Source organism: Diabrotica virgifera, chromosome 5, assembly GCF_917563875.1.
Source record: "Diabrotica virgifera virgifera chromosome 5, PGI_DIABVI_V3a".
In the NCBI taxonomy this organism is placed as follows: domain Eukaryota; kingdom Metazoa; phylum Arthropoda; class Insecta; order Coleoptera; family Chrysomelidae; genus Diabrotica; species Diabrotica virgifera.
Window position 1 is genome coordinate 118,494,397 of NC_065447.1, and position 18,238 is coordinate 118,512,634.

Consider the following 18,238-nt stretch of genomic DNA (forward strand, 5'->3'; position numbering starts at 1 on the left):
AAATAATTGATTGATTTTTTGGTATAGGTTTCACTTAAGGGTAATTGCCCTTTTTTTAATTACAGGGTGTTACATTTTAAAAGACCCCTTTTTATACCATATGAACCGTTTATGCTAGAGTAAAAAGACTTTCAGCGATTACCCATGTACTGGTGCTATTTACAAATTTGTATAATGCACCCCCATTTTTTTCCCGGAACCACCCCAAAAAAAAGAAGAGTTAATAAATAAAGTGATTTTCTTGGAATCCTTCACACACAATGCCCTTTATTAATATGATTCATATATCATTTTGTGCACGTTATTATTACCCATGAATGGACACCAAAAGCGATTTCCCAGTGCAACCTCTGTAGCCAAAAAAGAATAAATAAAATGGGGGGTTGAAATTTTTTTTTTTGCTTCTTGATCCATATGGGCATATGCTTCATCAATAGTGCTTTTCAAAAATATATATGGTTATTGCAACATCCCTGCGGAAACCACCCCTATCCTTGAAAATAAACTGCAGAAACTACCCGTATCCCTTAGCACGCATGTTTTTGCGATTTTCTCATTACCTACGCATTCTTTTTAAACAAAACGTATACAAGGTTAAAGACCACTATTTACTCTAAAAATTAGGCCCTATTCATTTTTTTCGTATAAGCAACCGTTACGGCACAGTGGCGCCGTAAACCTCATATATACTTTGGCGGGCGCCAGTTTTTGTTTGTTTTTTTCGTCATCTGTTCGTTTTATTGATAAGGTACTTATGTAAAATAAAACAACACAGTTTAACCTACAAATTATGACTTATGCACATTTTACAATCTTTCGCCCCAAAGCCACAGTGGTGACCCAAAATCAATTTTTGCATATTTTCGCCACCTACACGCATTTTATTGCATTAATGCTACCTTAATAGCACAATATTTACACTTAGGTGGTTGCTAAGTAGTGGCGGATCCAGAGTGGGGTGATGGGGGTGATCACCTCCCCCCCCTCTGAAACCAAGTGATATTATATTCAAAGATTATAAAAATACTCTTTTATTTTTACAGAAATTTAGCCAATTGGCACCCCCCTCTTAACGATGCTAGATCCTCCACCGTCGGTAAAGCATAAAAAGTACGCCATTCTTATAAAAATAATAATATAATATAAGTATTTCTATAAAAATAAATGAATATTTTTATAATCTTTGAATATAATATCACTGGTTTGAGAGGGGGGAGGTGATCACCCCTCCCTGGATCCGCCACTGCTTAGCAGCAACTTAAGGGTAAATATTGTGCTATTAAGGTAGCATTAATACAATAAAATGCGTGTAGGTGGCGAAAATATGCAAAAATTGATTTTGGGCCACCACTGTGTCTTTGGGGCGCAAAGATTGTAAAATATGCATACATAGGTCATAATTTGTAGGTTACACTGTGTTGCTTTATTTTACATAAGTACTTTATCAATAAAACGAACAGATGACGAAAAAAAAACAAAAACTGGAGCCCGCCAAAGCATATATGAGGTTTACGACGCCACTGTGCCGTAACGGTTGCTTATACGAAAAAAAATGAATAGGGCCTAATTTTTAGAATAAATAGTGGTCTTTAACCTTGTATACGTTTTGTTTAAAAAGAATGCGTAGGTAATGAGAAAATCGTAAAAACATGCTTGCTAAGGGATACGGGTAGTTTCTGCAGTTTATTTTCAAGGATAGGGGTGGTTTCCTCAGGGATGTTGCAATAACCATATATATTTTTGAAAAGCACTATTGATGAAGCATATGCCCATATGGATCAAAAAGCAAAAAAAAAATTTTCAACCCCCCATTTTATTTATTCTTTTTTGGCTACAGAGGTTGAACTAGGAAATCGCTTTTGGTGTCCATTCATGGGTAATAATAACGTGCACAAAATGATATATGAAGCATATTAATAAAGGGCATTGTGTGTGAAGGATTCCAAGAAAATCACTTTATTTATTAACTCTTCTTTTTTTTTGGGGTGGTTCCGGGAAAAAAATGGGGGTGCATTATACAAATTTGTAAATAGCACCAGTACATGGGTAATCGCTGAAAGTCTTTTTACTCTAGCATAAACTCTTGAAACTCTTCATTGAAAGAATGATTATGATCTAGAAGGTGAAGTGCGTATGTAAAAGTGTGTTTTTCTATTGTTGAAAGCCCTTTTGTGTTCTGTTATCCGTTTGTCAAAGGTTCTGCCAGTTTGACCGATGTAAGTTTTCGGACAGTCACCACACGTTAGTTTGTACACACCACTCTGTAGTTGCTTTCTCTTTCGGCTTTTATTGTTCTTAATATATTTGCTTAAGTTGTTGTTAGTTCTGAAAGCTGGTGTTATTCCTTTCTTTTTTATGTATCTGGCTATTTTTGTTGTTATCTTGCCAGTGTATGTGAGAGACCAGAAGGTACTGGGTTCTTTCTGTGGTGGTGGATAGACTAATTTCAGGGCTTTCTTATGGAGTTTTTGGTTTAAAATTTAAACCTTTTTGGTAAATAAAAATTTTTGTTAAATAACAAACAGTCAACAAAATTTTAACTGTGGATACACTAATTTCAGGGCTTTCTTATGGAGTTTTTGGTTTAAAATTTAAACCTTTTTGGTAAATAAAAATTTTTGTTAAATAACAAACAGTCAACAAAATTTTAAACCAAAAACTCCATAAGAAAGCCCTGAAATTAGTGTATCCACCACCACAGAAAGAACCCAGTACCTTCTGCTCTCTCACATACACTGGCAAGATAACAACAAAAATAGCCAGATACATAAAAAAAGAAAGGAATAACACCAGCTTTCAGAACTAACAACAACTTAAGCAAATATATTAAGAACAATAAAAGCCGAAAGAGAAAGCAACTACAGAGTGGTGTGTACAAACTAACGTGTGGTGACTGTCCGAAAACTTACATCGGTCAAACTGGCAGAACCTTTGACAAACGGATAGCAGAACACAAAAGGGCTTTCAACAATAGAAAAACAGACACTTTTACATACATACGCACTTCACCTTCTAGATCATAATCATTCTTTCAATGAAGAGTTTCAAATTCTGCATATTCAAAATAAAGGCCTTAAGCTATCTTTTTTAGAATCTATGGAAATTAATAAATTGAAAAATACGGATATAATTCTGAATGACCAACTCGAGACAAACAGCTCCCCACTCCTCAACCTCTTCAGTTAAAGACTTAACAAGGCAAACACATTGTAAACTATATCACTTGAGAAAGGCACTCTGCCGAAACAGCTGTAGTCACTTAGTTGTAATAAATTGTGTGGAAGTATAGAAAACTAACGTATTCAGTGTTTTATTGTTAGATATTATCCTTGTTTACACTTTTATGTACTTTTACAAACGAATTTTTTAAACTAGCCCTTTTAGCCTCATTGTCAGATTGACTTTTGCCTGAATCATCACTTTCTGTACTAAGTTATAATCATAGTGATTATATACAATAACAACAAATCCATTTCCTACTTGTCTTTTTCATATGTGCAATCGAATGAAATATTGAAAACAGCTGGATTGGACGATAAAGATTTACGAATAATTACAAATATAAATATACTGGCATCAAGTGGCAAGAAAAAAAGTTTAACAAAAACTGTCTGACGAAATAAAAATATAAAAAGAGGAGTGAGACAAGGCTGTATACTGTATATTATAGCCTATACTTTTTAACTTGTATTATGTGCAAATCGTTTGATGGTCGCCAACCTTCGGTAGAAGACGGCACATAAAGAAGAAGGTGCAAATATTTAAGGAAGCCTTAATGGAGACAACCGAAGGTGTTTTTGCAAATTGAGTAACCGTGAACAAATCTAGATATTAAAAATAAAGCTTATTGACTATGCTAGGCTTGCGTGAATCATCCTGTACCTTTAAATTTATACTTAGAAAGCGCACATTTATATATAAAAACCGACGAGTCTCAGCCTTTTTTATAATTTTTTAAAACAAGGACAGAAATAATTTTATTCCATAACTGCCTTCCACCCTATACGTTACTTATTGTAGAATTAATGATCAGAATAATTTTGAAATTTCGAAATCAGCCGTTTAAGAGGATGACAGCATTGGAGGTGTGGCCGAAATGACCAATTTTATTGTATATATTTAGCTTTAAAAAATATATAATTTGCTAATCATTGATATCTGGACCTCTATTGATATAAATGAATACTTTTTTAGAGTTCTCCGATGAGGCTGGAACGACCCTTGATATACCACTTAGATGTTGGTGCAATGTATCCCAATATTATTTTAACCAATAGACTGCAACCTTGTGCTATGGTAGACGAAACAATTTGTGCTGCTTGTGACTACAATAGACCTGGGGCACTGTGCCAGCGAAATATGGCTTGGATGATGCGCGAAGAATATAGTAAGTTTCCTGTTTTGAACGAAAATAAAGAACCGCCTCGTATGAAAGTTTTCTTTAATGTCGTATATGGTCTAAAGCCGGACTCAACGACTCGTGTATTGGTTATTCATAATGTCGTAGACTTGACGTAATCATTTAGTGAGGTCGATCTACGAACGAAACAATGATATCATACATTGCTCTAAAAACATGTAGTTCTTTTCAGTGCGTTATCGTAGCGAGACAGAGACGAACTACATAGTTTTTGCGTTAGTAAAATAGCTTTAATATTTTTTTTGTGATTATTAATTGATAACTTTGTATATTACTTATTTCGTCTTAAAACATAATACCAGCAGAAATGGTTCTAATTTATTTAAAATTTAAACAATAATTGTTTTTAAACAAATTGTATAAATCAATTTCATCTGCCCGTACAAATTTTTTTTTCGGTTTTTTGGATCATTTTGAATAAAAAAAGGTTTCTTAATGTTTTCCTGAAGCTATTTTCTTGTGGCATTTTTGCAATTGACTAGTTTTGATGGGAAATAAGTTTGTGGCTTATTTCCCATCAAACTGGTTAATTAAAAAAGGTTTATTGTAATTTTTCTCTAAAGTTGATCGTTTTCAACTTATAATAAACAATTTAAAACTAACAAAAAAACGAAAAATTATGTTTTTTAAGGCTCAAAACACACAATTATTTTTGAATTCACCAAGCCTTGTTCTATCAGTTTCTGATATTTTAGTTTGGGCTTATTTGATTTTAAAACATTGTTTTTAGTTGTTTGAGGCCCTTATCATCACAACCTAAAAAATGGATTTATACAAAACTGTTTAATAAATTAGGACCACTTTTTGTATGGGCGACCTCTTGAACATTATTCTGCAGTATTTTATGAAAGTGATTATGCAAAAAATCTCATGGGAATATTTTTCCCGAGGAATTCGAGATTTTCGTCTCGTATAAACATATTTCGCTGAATTTAAAACCAAAATCCTATTATTTTTATATCGTACATTAATTTGTTATTTATTTATTTGTCCTTTAGATTTTTTTCAGTTCTTAAAAGGTTTATTTATAAGCCAAATTAGTGCAATGTAAATATTTTACATTTATACACAGCAATGTTTATCGGCAGTGAAGACGTAAATTTTTATTACATCTTTCAATGTGAGATAAAATAAAAATGCGATGACTAACTGGAATGTTTAAGATTAGAGAAACATAATATGTCATGTTTATTGGAAATGCTCGACATCATTAGCACGTGCAAATCCTACCCTGTCGCCTAATTTCCTATTAAATTAAAATGGTGCATGTTTTTAGGGTCCATTTATTTTTTCGGGCATGCGTATTTACGCATGTAAGGTTTACGAGGTTTTGAAACATCATTACTTAGCGAATAATCGTTACTTGCGTATACTTGCTATATCGTGTGAGTGGATTACAAGTACAAGTATTCGTCACTAGATGGTTTTCCATTGGTTGTCGGTAAAAATGATCCGAGTCAAAGGGATGACGATTATTCGTACACTTGCGAAGTACGTACTTGTCTATACTTGCAGAGGTGCTCAAACGAAATGCACAAAAGATTATCATTTACTGCGACTATTCATTTAGACCAGTGCATTTAGCACAAAAATCGGAATAAATCGATTTTTAAATACACCATCTAGAAATTTGCAACTTTTTGCATTGTGTTCAGGATGATTTCGGGAAAAAAGTCTAAAATAGATAACTGGGTGAAAATGCATAATTGCATTTTAAAGTGCATAAAATGCATCCAAAAGGGCACAAACATGTCAAAATAAGCATAAGGACCCATTTTTGTTACTCGGGGATTTTTGGGGTCGCTGAACACGAGTACGCCATCAGAACATACCCCCGGATGGCCCCGGAGTGGTGCCCAAGGTCACTGCTAAAGCGTCGTTTAGACACAGCGATAAGTCACAGCAACTTATTGTGATGACAAGTTGCTGTGATTTGTTGATGATTGAAACGCTGTTTAGACGCTGCGATATGTTGCTGTGATTTATCGCGATGTGATTGACCACAACAAGTTGAAGAGGGGAGTATTGTGTACACTTTACACCCTTCAATAAATTATAACGAGTTTTCTTCCTAACACATAGATCCTGTTACCTTCTTCATAACAAAAATATAAAGGTTGGGTGTGTTATACAGGGTATCTACAAAGTTATAACCAATTTTATATGAAAATTGTAACAAGTTCAACTCACTGTATAAATAAAAATAAGCACAACGGCAATGGTTTATTGAGGCCATATTTTTTTATTTATTGTCAAAATTTTTAAAAATTATTGATATTGCTAATGTACTTTATATCTAATACAGTGTGAGTTAAAACTCAAAAACTACCATTACCGTACTTTAATTTGTATACAACATTCTCTATGTCTAAATTTATTAGTTTTCGAGATATTTTCATTTTTCAGTGGACCAGTAGCGTGGCTACCCAGATCACCAGAATTTAATAAACTGGACTGATTTTTGGGGTTACTTTTACAATAGAATAAAGGTTATAAAATGCCTCCAACAACAAGAGATGAGATGAAAAATAGAATAAAAAGTGTATTTCGAAGTGTTAATTTACAAATGCTTCGTAGTGTAAGCAACTCATTCAATGGCCGTTTTTAGACATGCATAAAATGTGTTAGGCGGTCATTTTGAACAATGTTGTAATTACATAAATATTTAAAATATTTTAATTTTTTCAAAAATGTTGTTTTGTGTTCATGTCTTTTTTGTAAAAATTTTTACTGATAAATTATTTTTCGTTCTTTATTTGTTACACTGGTACATTTACATACAAAAGTAGTTTTTATTTGTTTTCACAAAATGTTTGTTTTGTGTTTGTTTTTTTTTGCAAAATTTATTATTAATAAATTATTTTTCTTTCTTGTTTCTTACACTTACACACAAAAATAGTTTTTAATTGTTTCAAAAATTGTGTAAGCATGTTGTGGGTGTGTTTTTTCTCTAAAATTTATTACTAATAAATAATTTTTCTTCTTTTATTCTCTACTTTGTTACATTTATTACCAGATTGATAATCAGTACTTAATCGTAAATTGTCAGTTTTAGACAATTCAGTCATGGCTTACTCAAAATTTGGAAAGTTTTAGACCCGTAATTAATAATTTGCTCTGAAAAATGAAAATATTTCGAAAACTAATAAATTTAGACATTTTTTAGGGAATGAATGTTTTAGGGAATGTTTTATAAAAATTAAAGTACGGTAATGACACTTTTCGATAGTGATATAAAATACAGGGTGTTCCATTTAAAATTACTGAGAAAATAATGTAGGTACTTGCGTTTTGACTCACCCTGTATTCAATATAAAGTAAATTAGCAATATCAATAATTTATGATATTGATATACGAACGAACTCCTAAAGTACGGAGAACAAGATCTAACTAAACAAATATTAAAACTAATACAAAATAATAGAACAAAACAGAAGAATGGAGATTAAGCATTCTAATACCTCCCTTCAAAAAAGGAGACAAATCGGACCCGGAGAATTATAGAGGAATTAACTTATTAAACACAACATTAAAATTAACAACCAAAGTGATAACAAACAAATTGACTGAAATTATACCATTAGCAGAAGAACAACAAGGTTTTAGGTCGGGAAGGTCATGCACTGACGCTGTATTTATAATGAGGTAAGTTCAAGAGAAATCGTTGGAATACAACGAACCGGCATATTTATGTTTCGTGGACCTTAAGAAAGCATTTGACATGGTCAAATTAAAGGACGTTCCATTTGTTATACTCGAGAGAGGTACCTCTAGGAATCATTAAAACGATCGAAAACATCTACCAGAACCACACAATAAAAGTAAAAGTGGAAGATGAACTAACTGACCTAATTGAAGCCGGCAATGGGATAAGACAGAGGGATTCATTGAGTCCTTTATTGTTCAACCTGATCATGGACGAAATAATAAAAAAAGTAAGAACTAAAAAAGGATAAAAAATGGGAGACAAACAACTCAAAATAATCTTCTATGCATACGATGCAATACTAATCTCTCAAAATGAAGAGATGATTTACAACGTATTCTGCACCAATTTAACATAACCGCCAGAAAATTTAACATGTTAATTTCCCCAAAAAAGACAAAATGCATGGTTATAACAGCAGATCCAATAAGATTTAAATTGGAGCTGGAAGGTCAGATAATAGAACAAGTGATGGAGTTTAAATACCTAGACATCACACTATCTAGCTACGGAAGGCTCGAAACAGAAGTGGAAGATCAAGTTAATAGAGCAAACAGAGCCGCAGGTTGCCTGAATGACACAATATGGAGAAATAAAAATATCGGAAAAGATATGAAAGGCAGAATTTATAAAACAGTCATCAGAACAATAATGACATACGCGGCAGAAACACGACCCGACACAGAGAGGACAAAAAGATTGCTCGAAACAGCGGAGATGAAAACCCTTCGAAAAATCGATAGTAAGACTATGGGACAGAGCTAGAAGTGCAGATATACGACAGAAGACAGGGTAAGAAACAGAAGAATAGAATGGAATGACCACATAAGCCGAATTACAACAGAGTAGGCAGGACAGTGAGACGGTTTCCCAATAGGAAGACGATCAGTGGTAAGACCACAAAAACGATGGAACGACAACTTACTAGAGACACATTGAAAAAACAGACAGTCATGTCTATACAAAAAGAAGAAGAAGAAGAATAATTTATGAAAATTTTGATAATAAATATAAAAATATGGCATCAATAATCCATTGCTTTTGTGCTTATTTTTATTTATACAATGAGTTAACTTGCTACAATTTGTCATATAAAATTGGTTATAACTTTGTAAAATACCCTGTATAACATAACCTGTTAATGGCGAAGTTAAGAAGATTTTGAATATTAAATAAAATACAGGGTGTTCCTGTAATGTAACCTTCGCCACCCTGTAATGGCGAAGTTAAGAAGATTTTGAATATAAAATAAAATACAGGGTGTTCCATTTAAAAAAACATAAGTTTGGTTTGCCACTATGTTATCGAACACCCTGTAACATTTATAATTAATTTTGAAATGTGAATCTCAAAGTTGGCTACAATTTTTGTTATTAACTTTTATTGCTATCTCTTGTTATAACGGATCTACGGAGCTTAACCCCACTAATCAATCACCCTGTACATATAATTCTTATAGTTGATAAAAGTATTATATTATTGTTGATTAATTGGCAAAGCCACATATAATCATTATCAAATAAATGGTATCCATTTAATAGGGAACTTGCATAAATTTTTAAATTCGAAAAAAATGTTATAAATCACAACAGAACATAATTTAAAACATGTATCAAAGATAAAAAAGTTGTGTTGTCTTTCGTTTGGCCCCTAAAGACGATTAAAAATTCAAATTCAAACAGGTGGTCCAAAACGCATCGTGACGTCACTTGGTTTTACATTTACATTTTTCCAATAAAGTAAACAGAATTTTAAATTAGACGTTATAAACGTCAGTAGAAAATACATTTATGTGACGTTACAAGTGTTTTTGATCGTTTGACCTATTCGTAGGAAATTTGTACTTTTACAAAATGGTTTTATTTTCAATAGTAAACCTTCGTTCCTTTCCTTCAAAAACAGTATAAAACTACAATTTTAACAAACTGGTATATATTATTACAATGACATACGATAAATGTCATTAGAATATAAATATTTTTGACTTATTCCACGACGATGAGCTTGCCAAATACCCAAGTAGGTGGAGGCCAATAAACTAAAGAATGAGAAGAAGAATATTCCTAAATATAAGGTTGTGTCTAGGTATACGCTAACGTGTACGCAAATAAAAAGAGTGTCAGTGATTTCTTATTTTTTATTTGTTTAGTGTTTGTTTTTAAATTAACTACGGAGTGCGGACAATTATTTAGTTCTTTTAATGAGTTTAAGAACATTTTAAAACAGTACGCAAAAGATAAGAGACTATAAATTAATATATATTTTTTTTAGTTATAAATGAAATAGTATTACCGTAAAAGATTAAAATAAAAGGAAGACCTAAAGCTTTCACAATAATAATTAACTTGTTTTAAAGCTATTATCCTTGTGGCATTTTTGTAATCAACTATTCAAAATGGGAACTAAGCCACAATTTAACTAAAAAATTGATTTTATTAACGTTTCGACTTCTAAACCGGATGTCCTTGTCAAAATACAAAATATTATTAAATTAAACAAAAATGTTGTTGCTTAGTAAAAATTTTTTTCCAATAATTTATTTAATCTGACTAATTTTTGTATTTTGACAATGACATCCGATTTGGACGTCTAAACGTTTATAAAATATTTTTTTTAGTTAAATTGTGGCTTATTTTGCATTTAGAATAGTTGATTATAATAATTCACTTATGTATAAAAATTATTTTAACAATATTTTGTACCTACATGTCATGTCAACTAAATACATATAATTATTTTGCTAACCTAAATATATACTTTTATATATACACATTGATTTATTACAATTAAGTTTGAAACATCTGAATAGTTCTGCTTCCCGTCCCTTAACAAATATGTTTCCATCAAACAAACACTAAACATATCAAAATAGCATGTACCAAAATATATAGTAACTCATCATCATCAGGGCTTTTCATTCCAGGTGGAATGTTTACCGCTCTTACTTAGAGCTCTCAGATTCGCTTATTGCGGTGAATCACTCCGCATTCCACTTGTATGTTGTCAAAGTTTGTTGTATGACTTGGCTTTCGTTACTATTTTCTTCCACTCATTTCGATATGTGCATAGTTCCCTCCAGCTTCTCACTTCCAGAATTTTGATATCTCTCATGACCTGGTCCTCCCATCTCTCTCTGGGTCTTCCTCTTGGTCTTTCAGTTGCCGGTTTCCATCTGGTGATCTTCTTAATCAGTCGGTCGTTTTTCCTTCTTTCTATGTGTCCCACCAATCTCAGCCTCTGTGATTTAATAAATCTAACTATATCTTCTCCCTTCATTATGTCTCTTAGTTCATGGTTCATTCTTCTTCTCATTTCTCCGTTGTCCATTCTTATCGGGCCCATGATGCGTCTGAGGATTTTCCTTTCGAATATTCTCAATTTTTCTTCATCTTTTTCCGTGAGGCACATTGTCTCAGCTGCGTACGTAACTACTGGTCTGATTGCAACTCTGTATATTTTCAGTTTTGTATTTCTGGATAAGTTCTTGTCCTTCATAAGCCTATGATATCTCCAGTATGTTTTGTTGCCTGTTAGTATTCGTTCCGTTACTTCTTCACTTCTTTTGTTTTGGCCATTCACTATTACTCCCAAATATTTAAATTGTTGGACTCTTTCAAAAGTGTAGGATGCTATTTTGATTTCTCTCATCGTGTTATCTTCTCTTCTAGAGCAGAGTAGATATTTTGTTTTTCCTTCGTTAATTTCTAGACCTCTTTTCCGTGCTTCTTTTGCCAGGATTGTTACTGCTTCTTTTAATCTTTCCTTGTCTCTTCCCATAAGAACTAAATCATCTGCATATGCAACTATTTGTGTTGAGGAGTGGGCTATAGTTCCTTTAATTTTGCTGGCCTTGACTGTTCCTTCTAGTGCTATGTTGAATAATGTGGTTGACAGGGAGTCGCCTTGTCGCACTCCTGTTTCTATTGCAATTGATTTTGTGCTACCTTCTTCTGTTGTTACTTTGGCTCGAGCTCCCTCCATGGTCATTTTTGTTAATCTGATTAATTTTGCTGGTATATCTTGATTTTTCATTTCAATAAATAATTTATTTCTTCCAATACAGTCAAAGGCTTGTCTGAAGTCTATGAAGAGGATGTGGAGTTCTATGTTGTGTTCGTGGCATTTTTCGATTGTTTGTGTAACTATGTGGATCGCATCTGTAGTGGATCTGCCTTCTCTGAATCCTTGCTGATAGTCCCCAATTTTTTTCTCTGTGAATTGATTGAGTTTTTGTTTAATGAGGGCTGTTAGAATTTTATATGTTGTACTCGGTAGAGATATTGCTCTATAATTGTTACAGTTTGTTACTTCTCCTTTCTTAAATATTGGTATAATTCTGCCTTCTTTCCAATCCTCGGGCATTTCTTCTGCTTCCCATATTCTAACTAAGTTATTCCCATATTCAAAGTTATTACGAGTTTTTGAAGCGTGAAATTTTGGAAATCTCATTTTTAAACAAAACTGAACATTATTATCTAATAAAAAAAAATGTGCAAGTTCCCTATTGGATATGTAAATAAATTCTAATTTGGTAAGATTCTCCTAAATTAATGCAGCCCAACTCCAATGATAAATCGCTGTACCGTTTAGACACGACGATAAATTAAAACAACTCGATCGTTACAATAAGTTGATGCAACCCGATACCAACTTCAATCCAACTCCAACTTCGATAAGTCGCTGCGATGCACCGTTTACACACGATGATAAATTGCAACAACTCGATTAATATCGATAAGTTGTTTGATTTATCGCTGTGTCTAAACGACCCTTAAGGCATGTTCTCTTCTGGAATTTGGAGGGTTTTTGGGCACCAGGTGCACCGGGGGTCGGTTCTGATGGCGTATTCTTGGTCAGCGCCCCAAAAAACTCCCCGAGTAATCTGTTTGCATCAATTTAGTGCTGAAAACCCTCGAAACTATATATGACGTGCCTTAGCAGTGAACCTGGGCACCAGGTGCTCCGATTCTTATGGCGTATTCGTCTTCAGCTACCCGCAAAACCCCAGAGTAACAAAATCTGCCATTAATAAACGTTTTTTGACATGTTTATTAGGGTGGTGCGAAAAACGTCAAGTTGATAATTCCGTGTCGCTATAGTGCGGAAAAGTTGCGATTGGTAATTACAAGAAAAACAGAAAAATTATTTAAATCGGACTTTACCTTCCGATCCCGCAGCGGACCTAAAGATTATAAAAAAAAATGAAATTTTACCTTTTTGTTCAAAAAATTTTATTTATCCTCCGTGTACGTTTTATTTATCGCTTTAGTAAAATTTATTTACAGTTTGTATGGTTGAATAATTAAAAAATAAGTTTACGCATTTAACGAATATCTTCCGATCCCTCAAGGTCAATCAAAATCTATAAAAATTTGAAATTTTTGATGATTTTGATAAATTAAAAAACATTTAGTGATCTCATTTTTCTGTTACATTGTGAAGCTCTTCGCTTGTTTAGATATTGCATGACAATATTTAAACAACCCAGAACTCAAAACGAGGGGGTGGTTGCACTTCTAGCTCCACGTGCACCCTTCTCTCCAACCAACCAATGAGTGTGTATTTTTTACATTACATATTTGCATATGTACATTTCTTTTTCATCTGTTTGTGTCCAGCTCTTAAAAGCCAACTTTGTATTGTGATTTCTTGGTAAAATCTGGCAGCATGGACCTTGATTTAACACTTTCAAGTCCGGCGATACGACTCGCGTGTTGTCAATCAGGTGCCGCCGACACGAATACCGTGTTCACGTTTCAACAATTTTCCAATGACTGTAAAAAAGTGGCACATGAGGCAAATATCAGATATTGGCCCGGAGCTGAAAGTGTTAAGTGTTATCCTGATGAATCCATCTCTTGATTGGAGTGCACATACATCAGCATTAGACGATGCTTCCGTGATCAACTTTAGGAACCGCTCGTCAGCTTGCGTGTGGCAGGGATAGTTTTGTACATTCCAGTCTGGCATGTCGGACGATGTAATGCAAGGAGTTATATCTTCATTTGAAACTCTTCAAGGAAGTGGTGGAGAAGATAGTTTTGCAACATTCCAGTCTATTATTTTAGTTTAGTCCTGTGCTTTAAAATTTCAAGTAGTAGGGAGAAAGGAAACACATTAGAGAGCTAGTGCTAAGGAGAGTGTTAAAAGCCGGACAGACTAAAGCCAAGGGCATAAGTATTAGAAATCTCATCCGTCCTACTTTAAATTTTCAAGCACTGATATAATAAACTGGAATGTTACAAGACTATGTTCTCCACCAGTTCTTCGAAGAGTTTTAAATGAAGATATAAGTTCCTGCATTACATCAGGATACATGCCAGACAGGAATGTACAAAACTATCCCTGCCACACGCAAACTGTCGAGCGGTGCGTAAAGTTGGTCACGGAAGCATCGTCTAATGTATGTGGGCCCCAATAAAGAGATGGATTTATCAGGGCAACACTTAAATCAGGGTCCATGCTGCCAGATTTTACCACCAAATCACAATACAAAGTTGGCTTTTAAAAGATGGACACAAACCGATGAAAAAGGAATGTCAATATGTAAATAATGTAAAAAACTCACACACTATACATATGTATACTAAATCTGTATCCAGCATCAGTTTTTATATATCTGTTGCAGTATAAGGCGAGAATAGAACGAGCTAGAGCAGCATTTAACCACATGAAAAAGCTCCTCACATGCAAAGATGTATCTCCCCTAAAACTACGTCTCGTTAAATGCTACATTTTCCCGATCTTACTATATGGTGTGGAGGCCTGGTCGCTGACAGAGACGCTCAAGAAAAAACTAGAAGCATTCGAAATGTGGGTGTACCGACGCATTCTTCGTATATCCTGGACCGAACATGTCACCAACATAGAGCTAAAACACAGAATCGGAAAAAAGAAAAAAATCGTGAGCACAATTAAACAAATGAAACTTGAATATCTAGGCCACGTATTGAGACACGATAAGTACCGTCTACTGCAATTGATTGTCCAGGGAAAAATAGACAGTAAACGAGAGCCCGACAGAAGAAGACATTCGTGGCTCCAAAATCTGCGCAATTGGTTCGGGCTCACATCAGTCGAACTATTCAGAAGTACCGCAAGCAAGATCAGAATTGCCATGTTAATAGCCAACTTTCACAACGGACATGGCACTTGAAGAAGTTGCAGTTTTAGCTGCACGAACTGATCCTCGGACAGCCAGGCAGGCAGAGGGACTGCACAATAATACCACAGGAACATTTTTTTAAATTTATTTCGAATGATCCGTTACTTTATTGGATGTTTCGACTTCTAGTTTGGAAATCGTAAAGACGACAAGTCGAATTTATTTCCAAAAATAAAATAAATAAAAAAAATTATATACATATAATAAAATATTTGACAGCGTATAACCCTTTTACTGCGGATGACGTCGAAAGACATCATTCGATTTTTAAGTCACAGGCGGATGACGTCTTTCGACGCCATCGGCACAGGCAAATAACTTATATACTTTGGTATATTGTCAGCCGTCTTTCGAGCCATAAGCTGCGAAATAGTCTAAGAGCTGGGAGCGGATTTTGTGCGTGACAAGTAATATGGAAAAACTATACGGGGATATGTTGAATTAGTTGTGTACATGACTTTCCCCAACGGCCGGAAAACAGAGTGGGGGACGAGGGTAGTTATAAGGGGTCAAAGTCGCGGCTTTTATTATTTTTATTTTGTGACGCTCATGATCGAGATAGTGCACCAAAATTTGGGAATGAGTAGGTCATGACGCAACTAAGTAAAATCTCCAGGGGCGGAACGCTGCGTGGCCGACAAAGGGGTGCGGGTAGGGGTAAATATAAAAAATATAAGGGGTTTTTTGCGACGTTCGTGATTGAGATAGTGCACCAAAATTTGGGAATAAGTAGACCATGAAATAACTAAGCAAAATACCCAGAGCCGGAAACCCGAGTGGGAGACGAGAGTAGTTATAAGGGGTCAAAGTCGCGGTTTTTATTATTTTTTTTTGTAACGCTCATAATCCAGGTATCATCATCATTCTCTTTGCCTTATCCCTATGCGGGGTCGGCTTCCCTAATTGCATTTCTCCACGCAATTCTATCTTGGGTCATATCAATAATAATCCCCCTTACCAACATGTCCTGCCTAATCGTCTCCCCCTACGTCTTCTTTGGTCTTCCTCTCCTGCTCCTTCCAGGAATCTGTACTTCAGCAATTCTTCGTATTGGGTGATTAACGTCTCGACGTTGAACATGACCAAACCATCTCAACCTATGCTCTCTCATTTTGGCATCAATTGGTGCCACACCTAGACTTCCCTAATATACTCATTTTTAATTTTATCCTTTTTTGTCACTGTCTAAGCATTCTCATTCCCGCCACATGCATTCGTTGTTCGTCTTTCTTTTTCACTGCTCAACATTCAGTTCCGTACATCATAGCCGGCCTTATGGCTGTTTTATAGAATTTTCCCTTCAACTTCATTGGAATTTTCCTGTCACACAGCACACCACTCGCTTCCTTCCACTTCATCCATCCAGCCCTAATTCTACTGCATGCATCTCCATCTATTTCTCCATTACTCTTTAATACCGATCCCAGGTACTTAAAACTATTGCTTTTTACAATCAGTTCACCATCCAAAGATACCATTTTATTTGTAGTAACTCCATCTTAATTAGCATTCCAAATACTCTTTCTTTGTCCTACTAAGTTTTAAACCTTTTTCCTCGAGAGCTTGTCTCCACTGTTCCAGTTTTTGTTCTAAGTCTCTCACTATTTCCTACTAACACGACATCATCAGCATACATTAAGAACCATGGAATGTTACCCTGTAGTTTCGCTGTTATCTGGTCCAAAACTAATGAGAATAAATACGGACTAAGCACCGAGCTTTGGTGCAATCCTACTTTCACATGAAATTTATCAGTCTCTCCCACACCTGTCCTAACACTAGTCGTTACTCCCTCATACATATCCCTCACAATCTTTACATATTCACCAGGGACCCCTTTCTTATTGACTGCCCACCACAGAATCTCTCGAGGAACTCTTATCATATGCTTTCTCAAGATCAATGAATACCATATGAGCGTTTGTTTCTTTACTCCTGTATTTTTCCATCAACTGCCTTATAATGAAAATTGCATCTGTTGTTGATCTGCCCTGCATAAAGCCAAATTGATTCTCGGATATTTCCATGATCCAGATTTTTTTATAGCCTTTTTTCTATTCGTAATGTCTAATAAAGGCCTCTCCCATTTCTCGCCATTCATCTCTGTTGTGTGTGAGGCGTTTCCACATTGGTCCTGCGACTCTTTTGATGTCATCGCTCCAGCGCATTTGAGGTCTTCCTCTTGGTCTCTTCGCTTCGTACGGTCGCCAGTTTCCAACTTCTTTGCTCCATCTACCATTTTCGAGACGTTCGTTGTGTCCAGCCCATTTCCTTTTTAATTTAGCCGCTTGTTCCACGGCATCCCTTACTTTTGTTTTGTTTCGGGTTGCCGATCTATGAGTGAGATACCAAGCATCTGTCGTTCCATGGCTCTTTGAGTTTTTCTAATCTTGTCCATGTTCATTTTTGTGAATGTCCAGGTTTGAGCTTCGTAAGTGAGAACGGGAAGGATACAAGAATCGAACACTTTGGTTCGAAGGTATTGTGGTATCTTTTTGTCTTTTAGTATATATGAGAGTTTTCCGAATGCAGCCCATCCCATTCTGACTCGTCTGCTTATTTCGGTAGTTTGGTTTTCTTTGTTTACATTGATATTCTGACCCAGATATATATATATATATATATATATATATATATATATATATATATATATATATATATATATGTTTTGTTCCTTGGATGGTTATCGTTGGTTGATCATCTTTGTTCGACATTAGTCGAACATGATCCAGATAGTGCACCAAAATTTGTGAATAAGTAGACCATGACATAACTAAGTAAAATCCCCAGAGCCGGAAACCAGAGTGGGGGACGAGGGTAGTTATAAGGGGTCAAAATCGTGGCTTTTATTATTTTTTTGTGACGCTCATGATCCGGATAGTGGACCAGAATTTGAGAATAAGTAGGTCATGACGTAACTAAGTAAAATCTCCAGAGGTGGAATGC

At 34.8% G+C, this 18,238-nt stretch overlaps 1 protein-coding gene across 1 annotated transcript in view; it reads left to right on the forward strand.

The window, feature by feature from the left end:
- Positions 1-18,238, forward strand: part of LOC126884313 (DNA polymerase epsilon catalytic subunit 1) — a 263,412-nt gene that overhangs the window by 48,392 nt on the left and 196,782 nt on the right. The window contains exon 9 of the mRNA XM_050650251.1: positions 4,195-4,387. Coding sequence (XP_050506208.1) covers positions 4,195-4,387 — 193 coding nt within the window. The remainder of the gene's footprint in view (positions 1-4,194; positions 4,388-18,238) is intronic.